Here is an 18815-nt window from a genome sequence, read left to right as displayed (position 1 = left end):
TTCTGTAATTTACCTTGCTTTTTCAGTTATCATGCTCCTGAACTGATTTTGAAAGCTGCAACACATGGAACAGCTGTTGATATATGGTATTTAGTTTTCTATATATTTAGATGAAGTGTATCAATGATAAATAATACTGATATTAAATGACCTTGATCAATAACCTTAGTTAAAATCAATTATATGTACTTTTGATCCTACCTTCCTTGGTGCGTTGGGGACTTTTTTCATTTTATTTACTTTTACATTCTTTTTTTCCCAGTTTATCCTTGGTATTACCCTTAGCATTAAGGTGCATCTCAAAACTGTAGTTATTGCATTTTAAACTCTAAATTTAGAAACCTGTTGCTTTATTTTTATTAATATAAACTCATAACTTTCTGTTTTTGTTAATTACTTATTCATCTGAACAAAAAGTTTGATCTGATTCTGAAATTTTAAAAAATTTTAATCAATATTATAGCTTTAAAAATATAATCTGAATTCTATCAAAAAAATTTTAAATTATCTTGATATACTATCAATGATCCATAAACCTTTTTTTTCTTACAACATGTTACTAATACAACATCAGAAAATCAACTGCAAAGTAAAACTTAGCGATTCATATTCACACAATTTTAAAAGTTTTGTGTACAGTTAGTGAGAAAGTTGAGATTTTAGAAGTGAGTACAACATAAAAAATAATATTTTTTCAAACCACGTTTTTGTGGTGGAGAATAATAATTAAAAAATAAAAATTTGAAAAACGAAAAACGTGGGGCGCATGAAATACATAACAGTACATATACACATTTTCTTACTCATACACATGTACATATACATTCACATACACATGCATATACACAATCATATTCCACATTTAGATACAATTACAGATATACGTACACATATTCTCATGAGCACACATACACACTCTAATATAACATTACTGTTATGTATTTCATGCTCCCCACGTTTTTCAAATTTTTATTTTTAAATATTATTCTCCACTACAAAAACGTGGTTTTTGAAAATAAAATTTTTTATTTTGATTTTTTTAAATTATATTTTACTAATTTTAATTTTCTGTTTTTAGGGCCGCTGGTTGCCTTATTTGTGAACTGCTGCTTCGTGAAAGCAATATATTTTGTGGGAACACTTATGAGCTTATATACCAAAACATTATTAATATATTGGGTGTTCCAAATAATAATCTATGGCCTGTAAGTAATTCATATTTGAAAAAGGATGGAAATAATGTAGCATTCAGTTGTATTACTTTACTTTCTTTTTGTACACCAGATTAATCAAAAATAGATCAAAGAAAAACTAAAAATGTGTTGCTGTTTAGAAAACCAATTAATTTATTTCTTCCAAATTTCAAAATTAGCTGCTCAGATTGCCAACAGACTGTGCTGTTGTCTAATAAAAACTACTAGTGTTATTTTGTCCTTATTTTAGTATATGTTTAGAACATTAGGGGACTGTCCAGGCCAAATTTACTACCGTTTAGCGGTACCTTCACAATTTCAACTTTAGGAAAAATTGTAGTTTCACAAAATACTTTATCTTAAAATTTTATTTTTGCATCCCGTAAGAAGCGATAAATCCATATTTTTATCATACTTTTGTGTTGATTTACTAATATAATTTTTAATTTTCGCAAATTATGTCTAAATTTTCACATAATAGGTACCTCTCAGAAAAACCTAAACAGACCCCTGATCACATTTCTACTAATACAAATGCATATTTTTAAATAAGCAATTTTAAAAGTTTAAAGATTTAGATCTTCTATGCAGCATTTTTTATTTTAATTAATAATGCTTCAAAAAATCACAAATGTCAATAGTTCAAACTGAAAGATCATTCAGAATTTATTCACATGGTTCTGGCATGTAGCCTTACCCACAGTATCGATTGATTCAAATTTTTTATGATTTCAGTCATTTTATGTGAAGGAAACTCAAATAACAATTTTGTATTATCAAGTTTTTTTTATGTATGAATTCAAGGTCTTAACATTCATTTATTATTTTCAACAAATGCAGTCACGAATCTGGTAGTGTGGAGTTTTGTAGCTTTACAATTATCGATTTATCTAATTTTAAGAATGATTCATCCCAGTTCAGCATACAACAATCATGGAATTTTTATATTATGAGAGGTGATCCACTGAATTACCGTGAAATGTTAAGCAGCATATTTACTGTTTTCAACTCTAGATTATTGAAAACTAACCTTTATTTGACTCTTTCGCATATTTTTCAATTTCCTCAAGTAACCTAGTTAGCTATTCAGAATGCAACAAAGCATTTTTTTCTATTTTTTACCTTCATCTTTTAATTTTTCAATTTGAATCAAATTGTTGGATATTTGCAGTCTTTTATTACAGGCTGGAAAAGTCAGAAAATTTTATTAATTTGAAAAAGTTTGCAGAAATCAGAATATGTTAATAAAAAATAAAAAAAAGTCTAGCAAATTTAATTTGAAATTGAAATTAAGGTACATAGAAGTCCAATATATTTTTCAACAAAATGAGTCTTGTAGTGATCTTTTTTTTTTTTTTATTTACAAAAAAAAATTTTATTTAAATTTTAGTAACAAGTTTAATTGTCTTGTAATATGTTATAAGTATAAAAATATGACAAAATTGAAAAAGATAACAATAAAATTTGTGACTTCAATTACAAAAATCGGGGAAAATTGGTTAGAAAAAATCAGGGAATTTCTTTTCTGAGTGTTTGTCATCCTGATTTGATAATAGCGATATTATTTTTTTCACATCAGGTCTTTCCTTTTTCTGATTATTTTGCTTCTCCAATTATACTTTATTTTCAATTTATGTATGCAATTTAATTTTTAAAAAGTTGTATGTATTATGGTCATTTATTGTTATTATCAAAAATTAGTCTTTTCTGATTAGATTAATTTTTTAAGGGAGAAATATGAATGTGAAATTTTTTAAAATCATTCTGATATATTTGTTACCCTTGAAATGTTTTATAATATTTTGTAATAAATTCTGATCACATCATCTGAGTTTTTTCACATCATGTCTTTCAGCCTTTTTCTGATTATTTTGCTTCTCCAATTATACTTTATTTTCAATTTATGTATGCAATTAAATTTTTTAAAAGTTGTATGTATTATGGTCATTTATTGTTATTATCAAAAATTAGTCTTTTCTGATTAGATTAATTTTTTAAGGGAAAAATGTGAATGTGAAATTTTTTAAAATCATTCTGATATATTTGTTACCCTTGAAATGTTTTATTAAAAGCATTAATTGTTTAATTTTTTTTGAAGTAGAATTTGATTTAAAACCAATAGATCAATTTTATAATGAATGCATACATTCAAAGATTTTTAAAAATGTTGCAACTTTTTTTTTTCTTTTAGTAAATACTGGGTCATGGGATCTTTTTTTTAAATTTCGAGAATTTTATTTTTGCACGTTAAGCATGGATACTGAGCAATTTAACGTAACTAAAATAAACAGTTCGCATAGACAATAGATTTTAAATACCTATGTGTTTAACATCATGGTGTGGTACATAAAAAAAATCATGCTATTTTGTGAATTTATGAGTTGAAGATTCATTGTTGTCAAGTTGTGTCAAAAATGTTAACTATTGTTTGACTTAAACGGGAATTTGTAATGTATGTGTTCAGAACTACGCTAGATATTTTTTCAAATTGGTTTTTTCCCTGTAGATAAATGCTATAAATATTTGTATAAACTCTCTTTTTTCTTCTATTCTGTAATGAAATATTCAATTCGTTAATAAATAATTTCCCCTTAACAAAACCATTCTCAACGAATATAGCTTTTATAAATAAGGCAAAAATGTGACATGAAATTTAGGTTAAGGTACGCAAAAGTTATAACATATCTGCCAACATTTTTGCTGAGGAATTTTTCAAAACATTTTATGTGGAATCAGAATCATAAAGTTATTTTTAGTCACAATCAAGTTTTTTTTTAAATTTCATATTCAAAACATATTTTGTCTTAAAAGAAATTGTTATGTTTTTAATTATTGGTCCATGTTGCTTAGTAACTTATATGCATTTCATTTGCTTTTAGGGCTACTCAGATTTACCAGGACTTAAGCAAATGGAAATCACTAATGCGCATTCGTGAGTACATATTTCTCGAACATAAACTCTTCTAATTTAGTTGATTTTCTCATATAATAATACATTAGTTGATGTTATAAGAATAGATGGTTTAATTTGTTATTTTATAGTTAAGCATAAAGTAATTCATACTAGTTGCAGTAGAGACTGCTTGTAACTAAGATCAGGAGTCATTGTGCTCCAGAAAAAATCCGGATTTTTCGCCAACCGTGATCCGGAAGTTTCCGGAGATCGAATTCTTGTATGTCTTATTTACAGGGTGGCCACCCACCTGGAAAACCTTGAAAACCTGGAATTATCAGGGAATTTTTTTATACTGGAAAAAACCTGGAAATATCAGGGAAATTTGAATAAAAACCTGGAAAAATCAGGAAATTTTAAAGAAGACCTGGAAATTTTTTCTTTGATAATTTTTTTAATTTCACTAATTTAAATTATTTACTAATTTTCTTAATTTAAATTATTTCATCCCTTTTTTTAAACGGAAATGTATTGCTAAACTGTTGAAATATCATCAACTTAGCAATACTTTTCTTGCATCAAAATTTGCTCCATTACAGCTCTGTTAAATTAGAATGCCACGTAAAATTCTCCCACTGTTGCTAAGCGAATATAGAAACCTTTGACCGCTATGGGACTGTGCAATTTAGGAAAGATTCTGGTGGAGGTGGAAAAAGGGATTGGGATATTAGCTTCTGTTTTTAAATTCTGTCCTTGGACAGAATTTAAAAACAGCCCAATATATTTAAAAACAGCCCAATTATAGCTCCATTTATTTCTCAAGTTTGTTCTGATGCTTTAGTGGTAATTTTGATAAAATGTTTTTGTATTTTCAACTTTATAAATTCTCCAAAAGTTATTTGGTTATAATTTAATAATAATAGATTTCATATTGCATTCTTTTTCTGAAAGCTTTTCTACTCCCATTCAAAGAAATCTGTGAATTTTTTTTTTCAGCAAACCAACCCATCGCACATTTTTTTACTATCGCTAACAGCAATGTTTGTCAACAAATCATTACAATTGTTGCAGTAATGCTAATTTTTTTAATTTCATTTTAACCTTTTATAACATATTTTAATTTAAGAAAAAAAGGTTTTTTTAAGAACCAATTATATATTAATATTTAATTTTACTCTTTTGTTGGTTAATATATGATTTTTGATTCAAAATTTTGTACCAAAACATTAAAAAATCTTGCCAAATTGTCAAAAATAATTTTTTTCAAAATGATATGTTAAGAAAGGTTGCACATTGTGAATAAAATATTTTATAATATAGACACTTTTCTTGTACACATCCTAGACTTTATAAGAAAAAAGAAACGAAAACCTGGAAATTTTAAGATTTTTGTCTGGAAAACCTGGAAAAATCAGGGAAATTTGAAACCTGATTTGAGTGGCCACCCTGTATTTAAAATGATTTAGAGGTTGGAATTTTATGATACAACTTTCTTTTTTGTAAATATTTTTTTCCTAGTATGTACTTTGGAACTCCATTTTCAAAGGTGTAACTTAAAAACACAGTTTATTTTATATGTTTATAAGCAGAGCTACTTTATAAGCTTATATTCAAGATTAATATTCATTTTTTATCAATAAATAGTTATTATAATCATAAACTCAAGAAGGAAAGACATATTTTTAAATTTCAATTACTTCTCCAGGTCTTTCATTAGTATGTTTAAAATTTTAAATATATTTTAAGTGAACTAAAAAATATTGAGAAAAAGGAAAAAAAACTTGTTTAAATTTTTTCTAATTTTTTTCCTTTTTTTTTCCTTTTTTTTACTCAAGAAATTTTTTGGAATTTTGACTTGGGCTCACAATCACCCCTGTAAGATAATTTACAGTATTTAAAGTAAGTTTGTTTGAAAGTGATTTATTTTATAATAGGATTTATTAATTTAGATTTACTAGGACTTAAAGAAATAGAAATTACTTAAACGTCATTCATAAGTGCATATTTCTAGAACATAGATTTTTCTAATTTAGTTTATTTTCTGACATAATTCATGAGTCAATTTTGTAAGAATAAATTGTTTGATTTGTTATTTTATAGCTAAGCTTAAAGTAATTCAAATTTGTTACAGCAGAGAATGCTTGTAACTAAGCTAATTTACAATATCTAAAGTAAGTTTGTTTGAAAATAATTTATTTTAAAATAGAAATCATTAATTCAGGTTTACTGGGACTTATGGAAATTACTTTTGCTGATTCATGAGTACATATTTCTTAAAAGTAAAATATTCTAATAAAGTTAATTTTCTTACGCAGTAATTAAAGAGTCAATTTTATAAAAATACATTGTTTGATTTGTTATTTTATAGTTAGGCATAAAGTAATTCAAATTAGTTACAGTAGATAATGCTTGTAATTAAGATTTTTTACAATATCTAAAGTATATTTGTTTGCATGTAATTTAGTTTTAAATGGGAATCATTAAAATTGTTTCTTTTAAAAATTTGTTCAACATTGGATGCTATTTTCAATAAGCAATATTACTACAAACTTGCAGGATCTGACCTGACCAATTTATTACTCTCTGTTTTATAGACTGTTGTAAAATAAAATTTTAGATACAATTATATATTTTAGGAATGTTCTTGTTAATAAACTTATTATTAAATTTCTTCTTTACAACTACAGTGTATGATTAGCTCTAAAATTTACTGAAAAATTGTTTATTTTAACTATTAGTTAAGAATATATTATAAATATAAATTACAAATATTTATATTTATTGCAGTATTTATGTATATTAATTTTTATTTTAGATACAATTGTCTCAATATATTCTTCAAAAGAAGCTACCCACAGAGTACTGAAACTATTGAATTTCTGAAAAAAGTTTTTATATATGATCCATCCAAAAGGTGAGTTAAAGTTTACCATTATTACTAACAGAATCAGATATTTGAAAATTTTGAAAGTCTTTTTGTGTTGTTGGTAATTTTTATAAGAAAATTTAGCAAGTAGGTTCTGGTTTGTTACTTAATCAAATAAATTTTTTCTAGAATGAATTTCTTCCCATGAAAGCATTACAATGATTATTTTAGACTTTGGAAACTACAAATCATTTTAACCCAGGACTTATATATTTTTGGTTTCCTTTTTTCTAAAAACTGGTTCCGACTTAAACTATAAATTCTCTTATTGTAGTTCATTTACGTTGCGCTAGAGCTGGACAATGAGCTATTGGCAACGGAGGACTGGGAAACATCCCTGACGATGATCCGAAGACATGCCATCACAATTTTGATTCCCTGCAGAGGGAAGGGCACCCCTGCTTTGGTAGCCTGACAATTTGCACGCAAAGTCGAGCACTTTAAGGTAGAATGGTTCAACGAGGACCAATACCGCACACCCTCGGTCCCTACGCAGACTGATCCAAGTGGTCACCCACCCGCACACTGACCGCAGCCAGTGATGCTTGACTTCCGTGATCTGCTGAGAACCATGTCGTAACAATTATCCCACTGCTACAACAACTTTCTATTCTTCTTCTTCTTCTTCATAAGCGCAACAGCCTTTCACAGGCCAAAATGTTGGGAAAATGTAAACAAATAGAAATGTAAACAGTATTTTCCTCTTGGCTGTGTCACTTCCTATGGGAAGTTGTGTCACTTCTTAGAGGAAGTTGGGTCACTTCCTGTTATCTCAGCTAGAAGGAAGTGGGTGTTTCTGTTTTTAGTTAGTTATATCTTTGCTTTGGTTAGAGGATGTTTCTTCTCTTATGTTATGTTTAGAAAGAGCTATGTGATGTTAAAGAGTTATGTTTAGTTTATTTGAATGTAGTTTTTCTTACTTTATATTTAAAGATTTATATTCAATAAATATAGTTGTACCTTTTCCATGAAGTGAATTTTTGAGTAGTAATAGATGTCTTCAATATATTATACTTAGTAAACTGGCTCCTATTTTTCAACATTGGTTATGGGCCAAGACATTTTAGAAGGGGGCCGTGAACAATTTGTATTGATATTTAGAAATATATTTTGAAGAACTTTTATGGAGAATGGCTTTGCTACCAGAAGGCTTTAACTTATTAAGTTATGATAATTGGGACAGGTGGAAAACAGACATTAAAATTTTGTTATTAGATAAAGGCTGTTGGAAATTTATTGATGGAAAAGAAGAAGAGTTGGAAGATTCAGCTACAAGAAGAGAAAAACAGGAATTTGAATTAAGAAGAGATAGATCATTTTCTACACTGTATTATGCAATTCAGCCAGAATTCAGACCGCTTATTCAAGATTGTTTAGATGGTAAAAAGGCTTGGGAGAAATTGGTTCAGCATTTTGAGCCAAAAACAAGAGCTAGACTCATTCAGATACTTGATGAATTTTTTAGCATTAAGTATCAAGCTAATGAAAGTATAGGCCTTTTTATTGCTAGACTTAAAACAGTAGTGAAGAAGCTTAGTGAAGCAGGTCATGAATTAAATCAGTTGTTTCAAGGCTTCCAAGCAATAAGGCATCTACCACCTGAGTTCGCCAGTATAGTTCAGTTAATTTATCGTTGGAAGGATGAAGATTTTACGATTGATAAAATTGCCGAAGAACTGATAAGAGAAGAAAGCAGACTTGCACAAGTGAAAGCTGATATTCATCCAGAGGTTAGTGCGTTTAACATTTCTTCGATAAGTAAAGATGAAGAAAGATATGGAGACAGAAAAAAATCTCAAAGTAAATTTGTAGAAAGTAATAGAAAAGTCATTGGTCCATGTCATCACTGCCACAAGTATGGACATTTAGTTGCAAATTGTAGAGATAGATATGCCAGAAATGTCAAGTCAAAGTGGGGTAAACAGAAAAGGAATTTCAACGATCAGACAGCTGCTTTAGTTGAGACTTATTTAACACACTCTGTGGAAGTTGGTGAAACCATGATTAAAAATGATGATAAAATATGGGTTTTGGATTCCGCTGCAACTACACATTTCTGTAAAAACAAATTGTTAATGTCAAGTTATGAAGAAACAAATAATGTAAGCATGGCTTTGGCTGTTGGGGATACTTCTAGTAAGGTACTAGAAAAAGGAACTGTTGAATTCTCAGTTAAAGTAGGAGGAGAAATGAGTAATATAACTTTAACGAATGTTTTATACAACCCAAGTATTCGAAGGAACCTAATATCTATTTCACGATTAGAAGCTGCAGGAGCTAATTTTGTTGGAACGAAGGGAAAATTATGGATTTATTCAAATGATTGGTTGAAGTTATTTTATGCCACTAGAAAGGACGGATTGTACTACCTGAAGCCATACAAATATAAAACTGGAACTCCAAAAGCTGAAAATAGTGGATTTAATGTTGGCACTTGTAAATCAGGAACAGATATAGCTACATTGTGGCATAGGAGATATTGTCATATTAATTTTGACTACCTTAAGGAAGCTAGCAAGAACCAGAGTGTAAGGGGATTACCTAATATAGAAAAACCAGATGAAAATTGTGACACTTGCCTCCTTGCCAAGTCCAATAGAATCTCATTTAAATCAATTCCAAGTCGTACTTCTCAACCACTTGAAGTAGTATATATGGATGTCTGTGGTCCTATGCCGAAAACTTCAAAAGAAGGAAATAGGTATTTTTTGGCAATTATAGATGATTACAGTCGTGCAGTAGTTTTATACCTTATGAGGAATAAAAGTGAAGCATTTAGGAAATTTAAGAATTATCATGCAAAGATGGAACGCTTGACTGAAAGAAAATTAAAGTGTATCAGGAGTGACAATGGCGGTGAGTTCTGCAACAACCAATTTGAACAATACTTAGAAGAGCATGGAATTTGTGCTGAGCGAACTAATTACTATACGCCAGAAGAAAATGGTGTATGTGAAAGATTTAATAGAACTGCTCTGGATGCCATTAAATCTATGTTGAGGGATAGTAACATGAAGGAAGAATGGTGGGATGAAGCAGTATGTTGTTTTGTTCATACGTGGAACAGAATTTCAAGAAAAGGAAAGAAAACACCGTATGAGATGTTGTATGGAAAGAAACCACCAGTAATGTATTTTAAAGTGTTTGGATGTAAGGCTTATGTTGGTGTACCTAAACAAAAGAGAAATAAATTCCAAATGCGTGCCAAAGAAGGTATAATGTTAGGTTATGCTTTTTCAACCAAGGGTTACCGTATCTACTTACCTGAAGATCGTAAAGTTATAGAAACAAAAAATGTTAAATTCAATGAAAATGAATTTTCAGTGGAAGTCATCCTGGACCCAAGTAGAAAACCACCAAGAAGAGCAAAATGGAGTGAAAAAGAAGAATCAAGTGATGAAGATATTATTCATAGGCCAGAATTTGACTCAAGTTGTAGTCATGAAAGCATCAAGAAGGTATCAGATTTAAACTGGTTAAGAAAAGCAACTAAGCGATCAGATGGATCTAGAAATGATATTTATTATTTCATAGAAGGGTCTAAAAACCGATTTAGGTCATCAAATGACATTGAGAAATATTGTGATAGTCATGGAATTAAATTTGAAAAAGATATATTTGATTTTAGTGGTAGGAATGAATATTCTGGTAAAGTAACCAGAAATGAAGTCAGCATAGTACAAGAAGATGAAGCAAATTTAATTGAGTATAATGTTCCAAAAAGCTACAAAGAAGCAGTTGAGTCAAGAAATTGTGAAAAATGGAAGAATGCAATGGAAGAGGAAATTGAAATGATGAAGAAAAGAGAAGTGTGGTCATTGGTAGAGAAACCGAAAGATACTAAAGTGATAGGTAGTAGATGGGTGTACAACCTAAAAACCGATGAATCGAATAAAATTGTGAGACCTAAAGCCAGACTTGTTGCACAAGGATTTAAGCAACAACAGGGTATTGACTATTACGAAGTGTATAGTCCTGTGGTTAATTTTTCTCTCATAAGACTATGTTTTGCTATTTTTGTAGGTTTGATGAACTGGGTTCACTGTCAAGTCGATGTAAAAAGTGCATATTTATATGCAGACTTAACAGAAGAAATTTATATGGCACAACCTGAAGGTTTTGTAGTGGATCCATCAAAAGTGTGTAGATTAAAAAAGGCAATATATGGATTACATCAATCAGGACGTGAGTGGTACACTGAAGTAACTAGTGTGTTATATGAATTAAAGCTTGAAAAATTAGATTGGTGCAATGGAATATTCACAGGAGATAATGTGTTGCTATTGTTATATGTAGATGATATTGTGATAATGGGAAAAAGTCAAAAGAACATAGATCTAATTTTAAAAGAGTTGAATCAAAATTTTGAATTAAAGGTTTTGGGAGAAACAAGGAAACTTTTAGGTATAGAATTTGAGAAAATTAATGGTCATTTAGTAATCCACCAGAAAGAATATATAGAGAATACAGTGAAGCATTTTAGCAAGTGGTACAACATACCCATAGTTTCATTGCCAATAGCTAAAGGATTACATTTGTCAATGCAGGATTGCCCACAAACAGAAATGGAGAAAGCAGAAATGGAAAACATTCCATACCGAAGTGTTCTTGGATGTATGTCCTTTATAGCAAGTAGGACAAGACCTGAAACATCTTATGCTGTTAATATTTTATCGCAGTATCAAGAAAATCCTGGTATCAAACATTGGGAAGCTTTACTGAAATTATTAGGGTATCTGCAATATACAAAGGAAAATATGCTTGATTTGTCGAAAATCTTAGATTTGTCAATAAAGTGCTACACGGATGCAGACCATGCATCAAACAGAGATGACAGAGTGTCAATAGGAGGAACTATTGTGTATGTAGGTGATATCCCTATCTTGTGGAAAACCTTTAAACAGAAAAGTGTTTCAATTTCTACCATGGAGGCTGAGTATATCTCTTTATCGGAGTCAGCCAAGGAGTTAGTGTGGTTAAAAAATGTGCTAACTGATAAGAAACTCAAATTGGACGTACCAAGCTGTGAATTGTTTTGTGATAACAGGGCTGCTATTGATTTTTCTAAATCTGAGGTTGAGAACTCTCGCAGCAAACACATTGATGTTCGTTACCATTTTGTGAGACAATATGTGAATGACAAATTCTTTGAATTAAGATATGTTAGAACTTTGAACAATACAGCGGACGTGTTAACAAAGCCTGCGGTTAAAGAACGAATGCGATCCTTCTGTAATAAAATATATTTAAGGACTTAACTCAAGGTTACAAATAAGTGTTTAACTTTTTAGCACAGCAAAAGGAAAAAGGGGGCCGAATGTTGGGAAAATGTAAACAAATAGAAATGTAAACAGTATTTTCCTCTTGGCTGTGTCACTTCCTATGGGAAGTCACTTCTTAGAGGAAGTTGGGTCACTTCCTGTTATCTCAGCTAGAAGGAAGTGGGTGTTTCTGTTTTTAGTTAGTTATATCTTTGCTTTGGTTAGAGGATGTTTCTTCTCTTATGTTATGTTTAGAAAGAGCTATGTGATGTTAAAGAGTTATGTTTAGTTTATTTGAATGTAGTTTTTCTTACTTTATATTTAAAGATTTATATTCAATAAATATAGTTGTACCTTTTCCATGAAGTGAATTTTTGAGTAGTAATAGATGTCTTCAATATATTATACTTAGTAAGCTGGCTCCTATTTTTCAACAGTCCCTACGCAGACTGATCCAAGTGGTCACCCACCCGCACACTGACCGCAGCCAGTGATGCTTGACTTCGGTGATCTGCTGAGAACCATGTCGTAACAATTATCCCACTGCTACAACAACTTTCTATTCTTCTTCTTCATAAGCGCAACAGCCTTTCACAGGCCAAGGCTGACTCGCAGATTTTCCTCCATCTGGCCCTGTCCGGTGCGACGGCCCGCCATCGGTTGACTCCCAATAGCTTGAGGTCCTTTTCAACGTCGTCTATCCATCTTGTAGGTGGTCGTCCCCTACGTCTCGTCCCTTCAATTGTGGAAAAACTTTCTATTACTATGCACAATTATAATTATTCTATCTATTAATAGATAATTTCAAAACTGGACGAGATAGTTGAATAATTAGGTAATTACGGCTTTTAATTAGGTTTGACCGAACATCTGCATCAAGGAAATATATAGATATGTGTGTAAGTTTAGATATAGTCTTGCCTACATAAATCTCTGATATGGTTTTTGAAAACTTTTATCTGATAAACAAAAGTCATTTATTCCTTAGTTCCTATGAGTAATGAAATTTTGTTGTTTGCATTGTTTATTAAAAAAACATTAACACTTAAGTGTTATTGTTCTTTATTTAATGGTAAATTCATACATAATGTTAATAGATATAGAATTAAGTAGTAAATGACGCCTTGAAATTTTGCTAATTTGAATTTTGTTAACGTCGTATATATTCTACTTCTGGTTACTGATAGCTGGTTTGGAAAGTTGGCATCTCAGCTTCAATAAAAGCCATCTTTTTGTATTTTTATCGTATTATAGACAAAACAGTTTCTTATAGTTATATAATAAATATTGAATACTGATTTTTTTCAATTCTAAATTATAAAAGAATTATTAATGAATACTTGTAAATAATAAATATTAAAAAAAATAATAAATTGATAAGTTGGTGTAAAGATATATTTCCATTAAAAATTTCCTTTATATTTCTCCAAAATTTTTAATGGAAAATAATAACAATATTTTTTCTAATTTATAATTTTTGAGAAGTAGCACCGGCTCAGATTACCCCCAAATTTCAGATTACTGAAGTTTTACCAAATGTGAAAAAGAAATAAGAATTATTAAAATGAATTTGTTACTTTAATTTTTGAACTACATATACCTTTTTTTCAAACTTATTTATTATTTTTAGGATAACTGCCGAAAAATGCTTGCAGCACCCTTTCTTCCTAGAAATTCCATCTGGTATGTAAACTTACAAAACTATTTCCTTTTTACTTTTTGGGCATACAGATTTGAAGCATGATGTGTACCACTTTAGACACTTATACAAATTAATTACAAATAGGTTTGTAAATTGATTGAAAAGTGGTGTAAAATATTTAAACTATAATAATATTTACTTTTGTGATAATTGAAATTGTATATGTGTTATGCATACTCTTATTTTATGTTATTTTATAACTGGCATTGAATAGCTGACCCTTGTTTTTGAGTTTGAGACCACAAATTTTCAACTCTGTAGTTTGTAATTTTGGACCCAATTCAGAAGACAAGGAAACTCCAGTAACAAATATTGTGAGGACGTTTATTGGTGGAACTTACTCACATTTGCGTTACATGGAGAGGAAAACCTCCCACAGTTAGTCTGATGGCAATAGGACTCTAACCCATGTTCTGTCTACCATTGAGAATATTTTACATCAGCACTGTGTTCATTGTGAACTGGTTGCAGAATATGTATCAACCAGCCATCGCTGGGATTCGAAACTGTTTCACCTCATGAGGAGGCACACGCTCTATCCCCTGAGTCACCATGACTCCCATACTATTATTGTATTATCTGAATTCATTGCTTATTTATTTTTATCTACTCCTCATCAAAATGCATGAAGTAAATAAAATTTTCTCATCTGCCAGTTTTCTAGATTTACAAATATCAAAACGAAATTTAAATGCATGGATTTTAAATTTCTTTCTGTTTTCTACCATTTATAACATTATTTTAAATTATTGCATTTGATTAATTTTGCACATTCTGGGTCAGTGATTCTCAACCTTTTTTTTTGTGGCGGCACACTTTTCACCATTTCGAAATTTGACGGCACACAATGAAAAAAATTAGTTTAAAAGTTGATTACCTAACACTGTGTTAAATAGTTTGTGATAATAATTTTGAATGTGAAATAAAGTAATATGTACTACAAAAGCACGTTTATTATTATTATTTTTTTCGACTAATTTTTTATTAATTAGTAAAGGTTATTTATTTTTTTGCTAGTTATTAATTGTTAGCTTGTTTTCTATAGTTATTAACTGTTAGTTTTTTTACATTAATTATTATTTTTTTGCGATTTCTTGTTAACCAGTTTTATAGCTAATTATTAATTGTTAGCTTATTTTTTTGTTAGTTATCCTTTGTTAATTTGTTTTTAGAACTATTAATTGCATAGCTTGCTTTAATGATTAGTTTTTATTTCCGGTTGAAAGTTAATATTTAACTTTCATTCTTTTGTTAATTAATAATTTTAATAGTCATTAAATTTCCTACTTATTTCAACATTTTTTAAAATTGTATGTCAAAGACAATTTAAACACTTCCTTCTTATTTTAAGATTGTCAGAGACAAGACAATTGCCCACAAATATATATATATACACACACTTTTCTTTAATTTAAACTTTACTCGTAATAAAAAAAGCATTGTAATTTTTATTGTATCATTTCTAATATTTGACGGCACATTTTAAGAATTTGGCGGCACACAAAAGTGCCGCGGCACAGTGGTTGAGAATCACTGTTCTAGGTCATTGTGGGTTTTTACTGCATTTTTCCACTCACCTGGAAGAAATGCTTATTTGCTTTAATGGTGTTATTATGTAGTGTTAGTTTAAATAAGTTTAGTTTTAAAATAACTGTAACGAGTTTTAAGTCGTTAACATTTTCTTAAAACTTTTATCGTAGATGCTAGGTGTCATTCAAATATTATGCATGCAATTTTTGGTGATTTTGAATTCACTCTCTCCTCTTGTCAGCAAAAGTAAACAAACCAATAACCCTCCCCCCCCCACTCCCAGCATGCTTATGTAAGAAAATTGCAACACCCCTTTCCTGGGTTTTGCTTTTAACTCTGAATTTCACTGTATTAGTTTAATTTTAGGATTAAATTCTAATTAAAGATTAAATTTGTATGCAACAAAATTTACATTTTAATGTCTTCTATAAAATTTTGAGTAGCTTATTCATTAAAAATCTTTTGTGACTTCAAAAATAAGCAAATCACAAACCTCCAACCTTTCATTACTTACATAATCATTGAACGAACCCCTCGAGGCCAAGTAGCAAAATCCTCTGTTTTTATGGTATCCATTTTTTTTTCTTTCAAATCTCTTCATATAATTCTTGTCGGTATTTTTTAAAAAATTTATGTTTGATTATTTTTAGGTTGTCCTCAGAAGGAGATGTCTAAAGTGTTGAATGAAATTCTACAAAAAAGAAAAGCCATTTCAAAAACTCAGTGAAATTTTAGGAGGAATACTTTTTTTTGTATTTCATTATGAACTTTGTCATTACATTTGTCAGATAAGCATCATTTAATTTGTTCTAAAATTTAATTGGTATACGAGGTAGGGTCAAAATGTACCCGGAATAGATCAATAACAAATTATTAAAAAAATAGAACAATAATTTTACTTTATTGGCTTTCTAAATATTTCCGCCCTGCATCCACACATTTCTGCCAGCGCTCATATAACTGTTCAAAACACTCCCGGAATCCATTTGTGAACGGGTCATTCAGTTGCTTTTTTGCATTTTTCATTACCTCATCTAAATCTACTAAACCATGTCCGTTCAATTTGATTTTCAGCTGTGGATACAGATATAAATCTGCTGGCGCTAAATCGGGAGAATATAGAGTGCGTTCCAGAGTGGTATCACTGTGTTTGTTGAAGTACTTTTGTGCGCGATGTGGGGGAGCATTATCATGTGAAAGAAACCAATCATTTGTTGCCCATTTTTCAGGTCATTTAAAGATCTCCAGGTAAAGTTGTTTCTTGAAAGTTTGGCCTTCAGGAATAAAGAATGACGAGCTCATGATCGAAAAACAACTCTAACATCACTTTCCCTTGGCTTTTTTCCAAGCGTGATTTTTCTTTCCTTGGTAATGTTTTTCCCTTCCATTCACTTGGCTGATGTTTTGTCTTTAAATCATAAATAGAATACCATGTCTCATCACCTGTCATGATTTTCTTTAAAAAGCTGTCATCTTCATCAACCATGTCAATCAAATCTCTGTGCATGTTCACTCTTACTTCTCTCCAGCGAATTAAAAATTCTCTTTGTCAGAAGCAGAGGTGATTGTGCTCTGGAAAAAATCCGGATTTCCAAATTTTTCCCTAACTGCGCTCCGGAAGTTTCCGGAAATCTTAGGTCCAGAAGTTTCAAGAAATCGATCATGTGTAAAAATTCTTGTATATTTTATTTAAAAATATTAGAACTAGAATTTATACTTGGCATCTTTTATTTGTAAATATTTTTTCTGGTAGAATAATAAATGTGATTAGAGATAGAAATAAACTTAAACATAATTATTCATTTAAATTATGCTGTATATAATTTATTTAAAATTCAATGATTTAAATTTATGAAGACATTATGCTTCTTTAATGATTTTACTCAAGAAATTTTCTGGATTTTCGAGTTTGACTCACAATCACCCCTGCAGAAGCAAACTGCAGCTGATGCCAACAGCATCGGAGAGGAATTCCAGTTGCCTGTGAAATTTCGTTATTAGTGCTGCCAACCTCCAAAAAAAAAATTTCCTTTCCAACAAACACCTGCGTGAATGTAGGCGTCATTCCGGGAATTAGATTTGCCTCGTAAATCTATAAATACTGCATTGGACATTCATCTCTGTTTATTCTTGTATGTGTTCTTGAAATGACTCTGTTGAGCTATATATAAGAATTAGCTTAAATGAAAATGGGTGAATTATCATGTGGTACACCGTTACTGTATATAGAAGAAACACTGCTTTTTATATCTTTCTGAGTTTGTTAAAATACAGTCATTTGATATGTATATTGAATTTCATGTATGAATAAATATACAATTGTAAGTACTACTTTTGAATTATTGAAGTCAAACAGTTTATTTTGTGTGTATTCTAAAACAAAAGATTTGTTGTCTAAGAAAGATAATTTAATTTTGTTTAATAATTCCTATAGTTGGAATCAAAGTTAATCTGATTATTCTTAAACTTCTTACTTTATTATGATTTGTGTTTAATTTTACAAGTTCTTCAGATGAACTTGTTTCGGGGGGCTAATATTTATTTTCTTAACTTGCAAAAGGCCGCAAGATATCAAATAATAAAATTCCAAATTGCTGCTGTCAACAGTTGAAAAATTCCTGTCATCATGTCGCTTTGAGTATTGTAGCTGTTGCTCAATATTTTAGCATATTATAACCTTTTTGAAATTATACTTCTTATGCGACTTCCAACAAGGTTGCGTTAAACGTTTAACGCTACATTTTTATTGGCCAGGAAATCACGTTGTAGGATCCAGTTTTCCCTTATTCATTTCCATATTGTTTTGGTTATCACAAGCATAAAAATAATAAAAGTATTGTTTTTCTATAAATTTTTTTTTAGTTTGTTTTGATACACATATAATTTAATAGGGTAGTATTTTTTATTTTCAAATTTAGTGGATAACAATTGTAAAAAATGAGTGAAAACAATGCGACGGATTTATAAGGTTATGTCAAGGTACGTTTCTTGTGAATATCAATTAATTGTTAGGTGTTCTCTTCTGAAATTACATTATGACGCATTCACATAACATCATTAATACAAATACATTTTCCAGGGCGAGACGATGAGGCAACCACAAGCACTTCCACTGGTTCAAGAGGTCCACGAGGCAAAAATGCACAATATTACCGTGATTACAGAGCACGGAAGCGAGCGGAGCAGGAAAAAGAGTCGTTGAATAGAACTAGTGATCCTTCGACCACTGCTGATTCTTCTACAATTAACGTCGCAGGTTGCGAAGTTTAACTTCTTCCGCGCGGAGGGACTCCACGCACTATTTTTTTAA

General features: G+C 30.0%; 1 protein-coding gene across 1 annotated transcript in view; it reads left to right on the top strand.

The window, feature by feature from the left end:
- The window catches only part of LOC107441541 (cyclin-dependent kinase 10), a 28804-nt gene extending 10971 nt beyond the window's left edge, over window positions 1-17833 (top strand). The window contains exons 9-14 of the mRNA XM_087161510.1: window positions 27-86; window positions 1079-1205; window positions 4073-4125; window positions 6902-7000; window positions 13904-13956; window positions 16156-17833. Of these exons, the coding sequence (XP_087017636.1) occupies window positions 27-86; window positions 1079-1205; window positions 4073-4125; window positions 6902-7000; window positions 13904-13956; window positions 16156-16232 (469 nt within the window). The 3' untranslated portion in view covers window positions 16233-17833. The remainder of the gene's footprint in view (window positions 1-26; window positions 87-1078; window positions 1206-4072; window positions 4126-6901; window positions 7001-13903; window positions 13957-16155) is intronic.
- The last annotated feature ends 982 nt before the right edge of the window (window positions 17834-18815 follow it).

This window comes from Parasteatoda tepidariorum, chromosome 4 (genome assembly GCF_982258835.1).
Source record: "Parasteatoda tepidariorum strain Cologne lab strain chromosome 4, Ptep-v5.0, whole genome shotgun sequence".
NCBI lineage: Eukaryota > Metazoa > Arthropoda > Arachnida > Araneae > Theridiidae > Parasteatoda > Parasteatoda tepidariorum.
The sequence above is the reverse complement of the archived record's forward strand: the minus strand, read 5'-3'. Positions and strand labels throughout refer to the sequence as shown.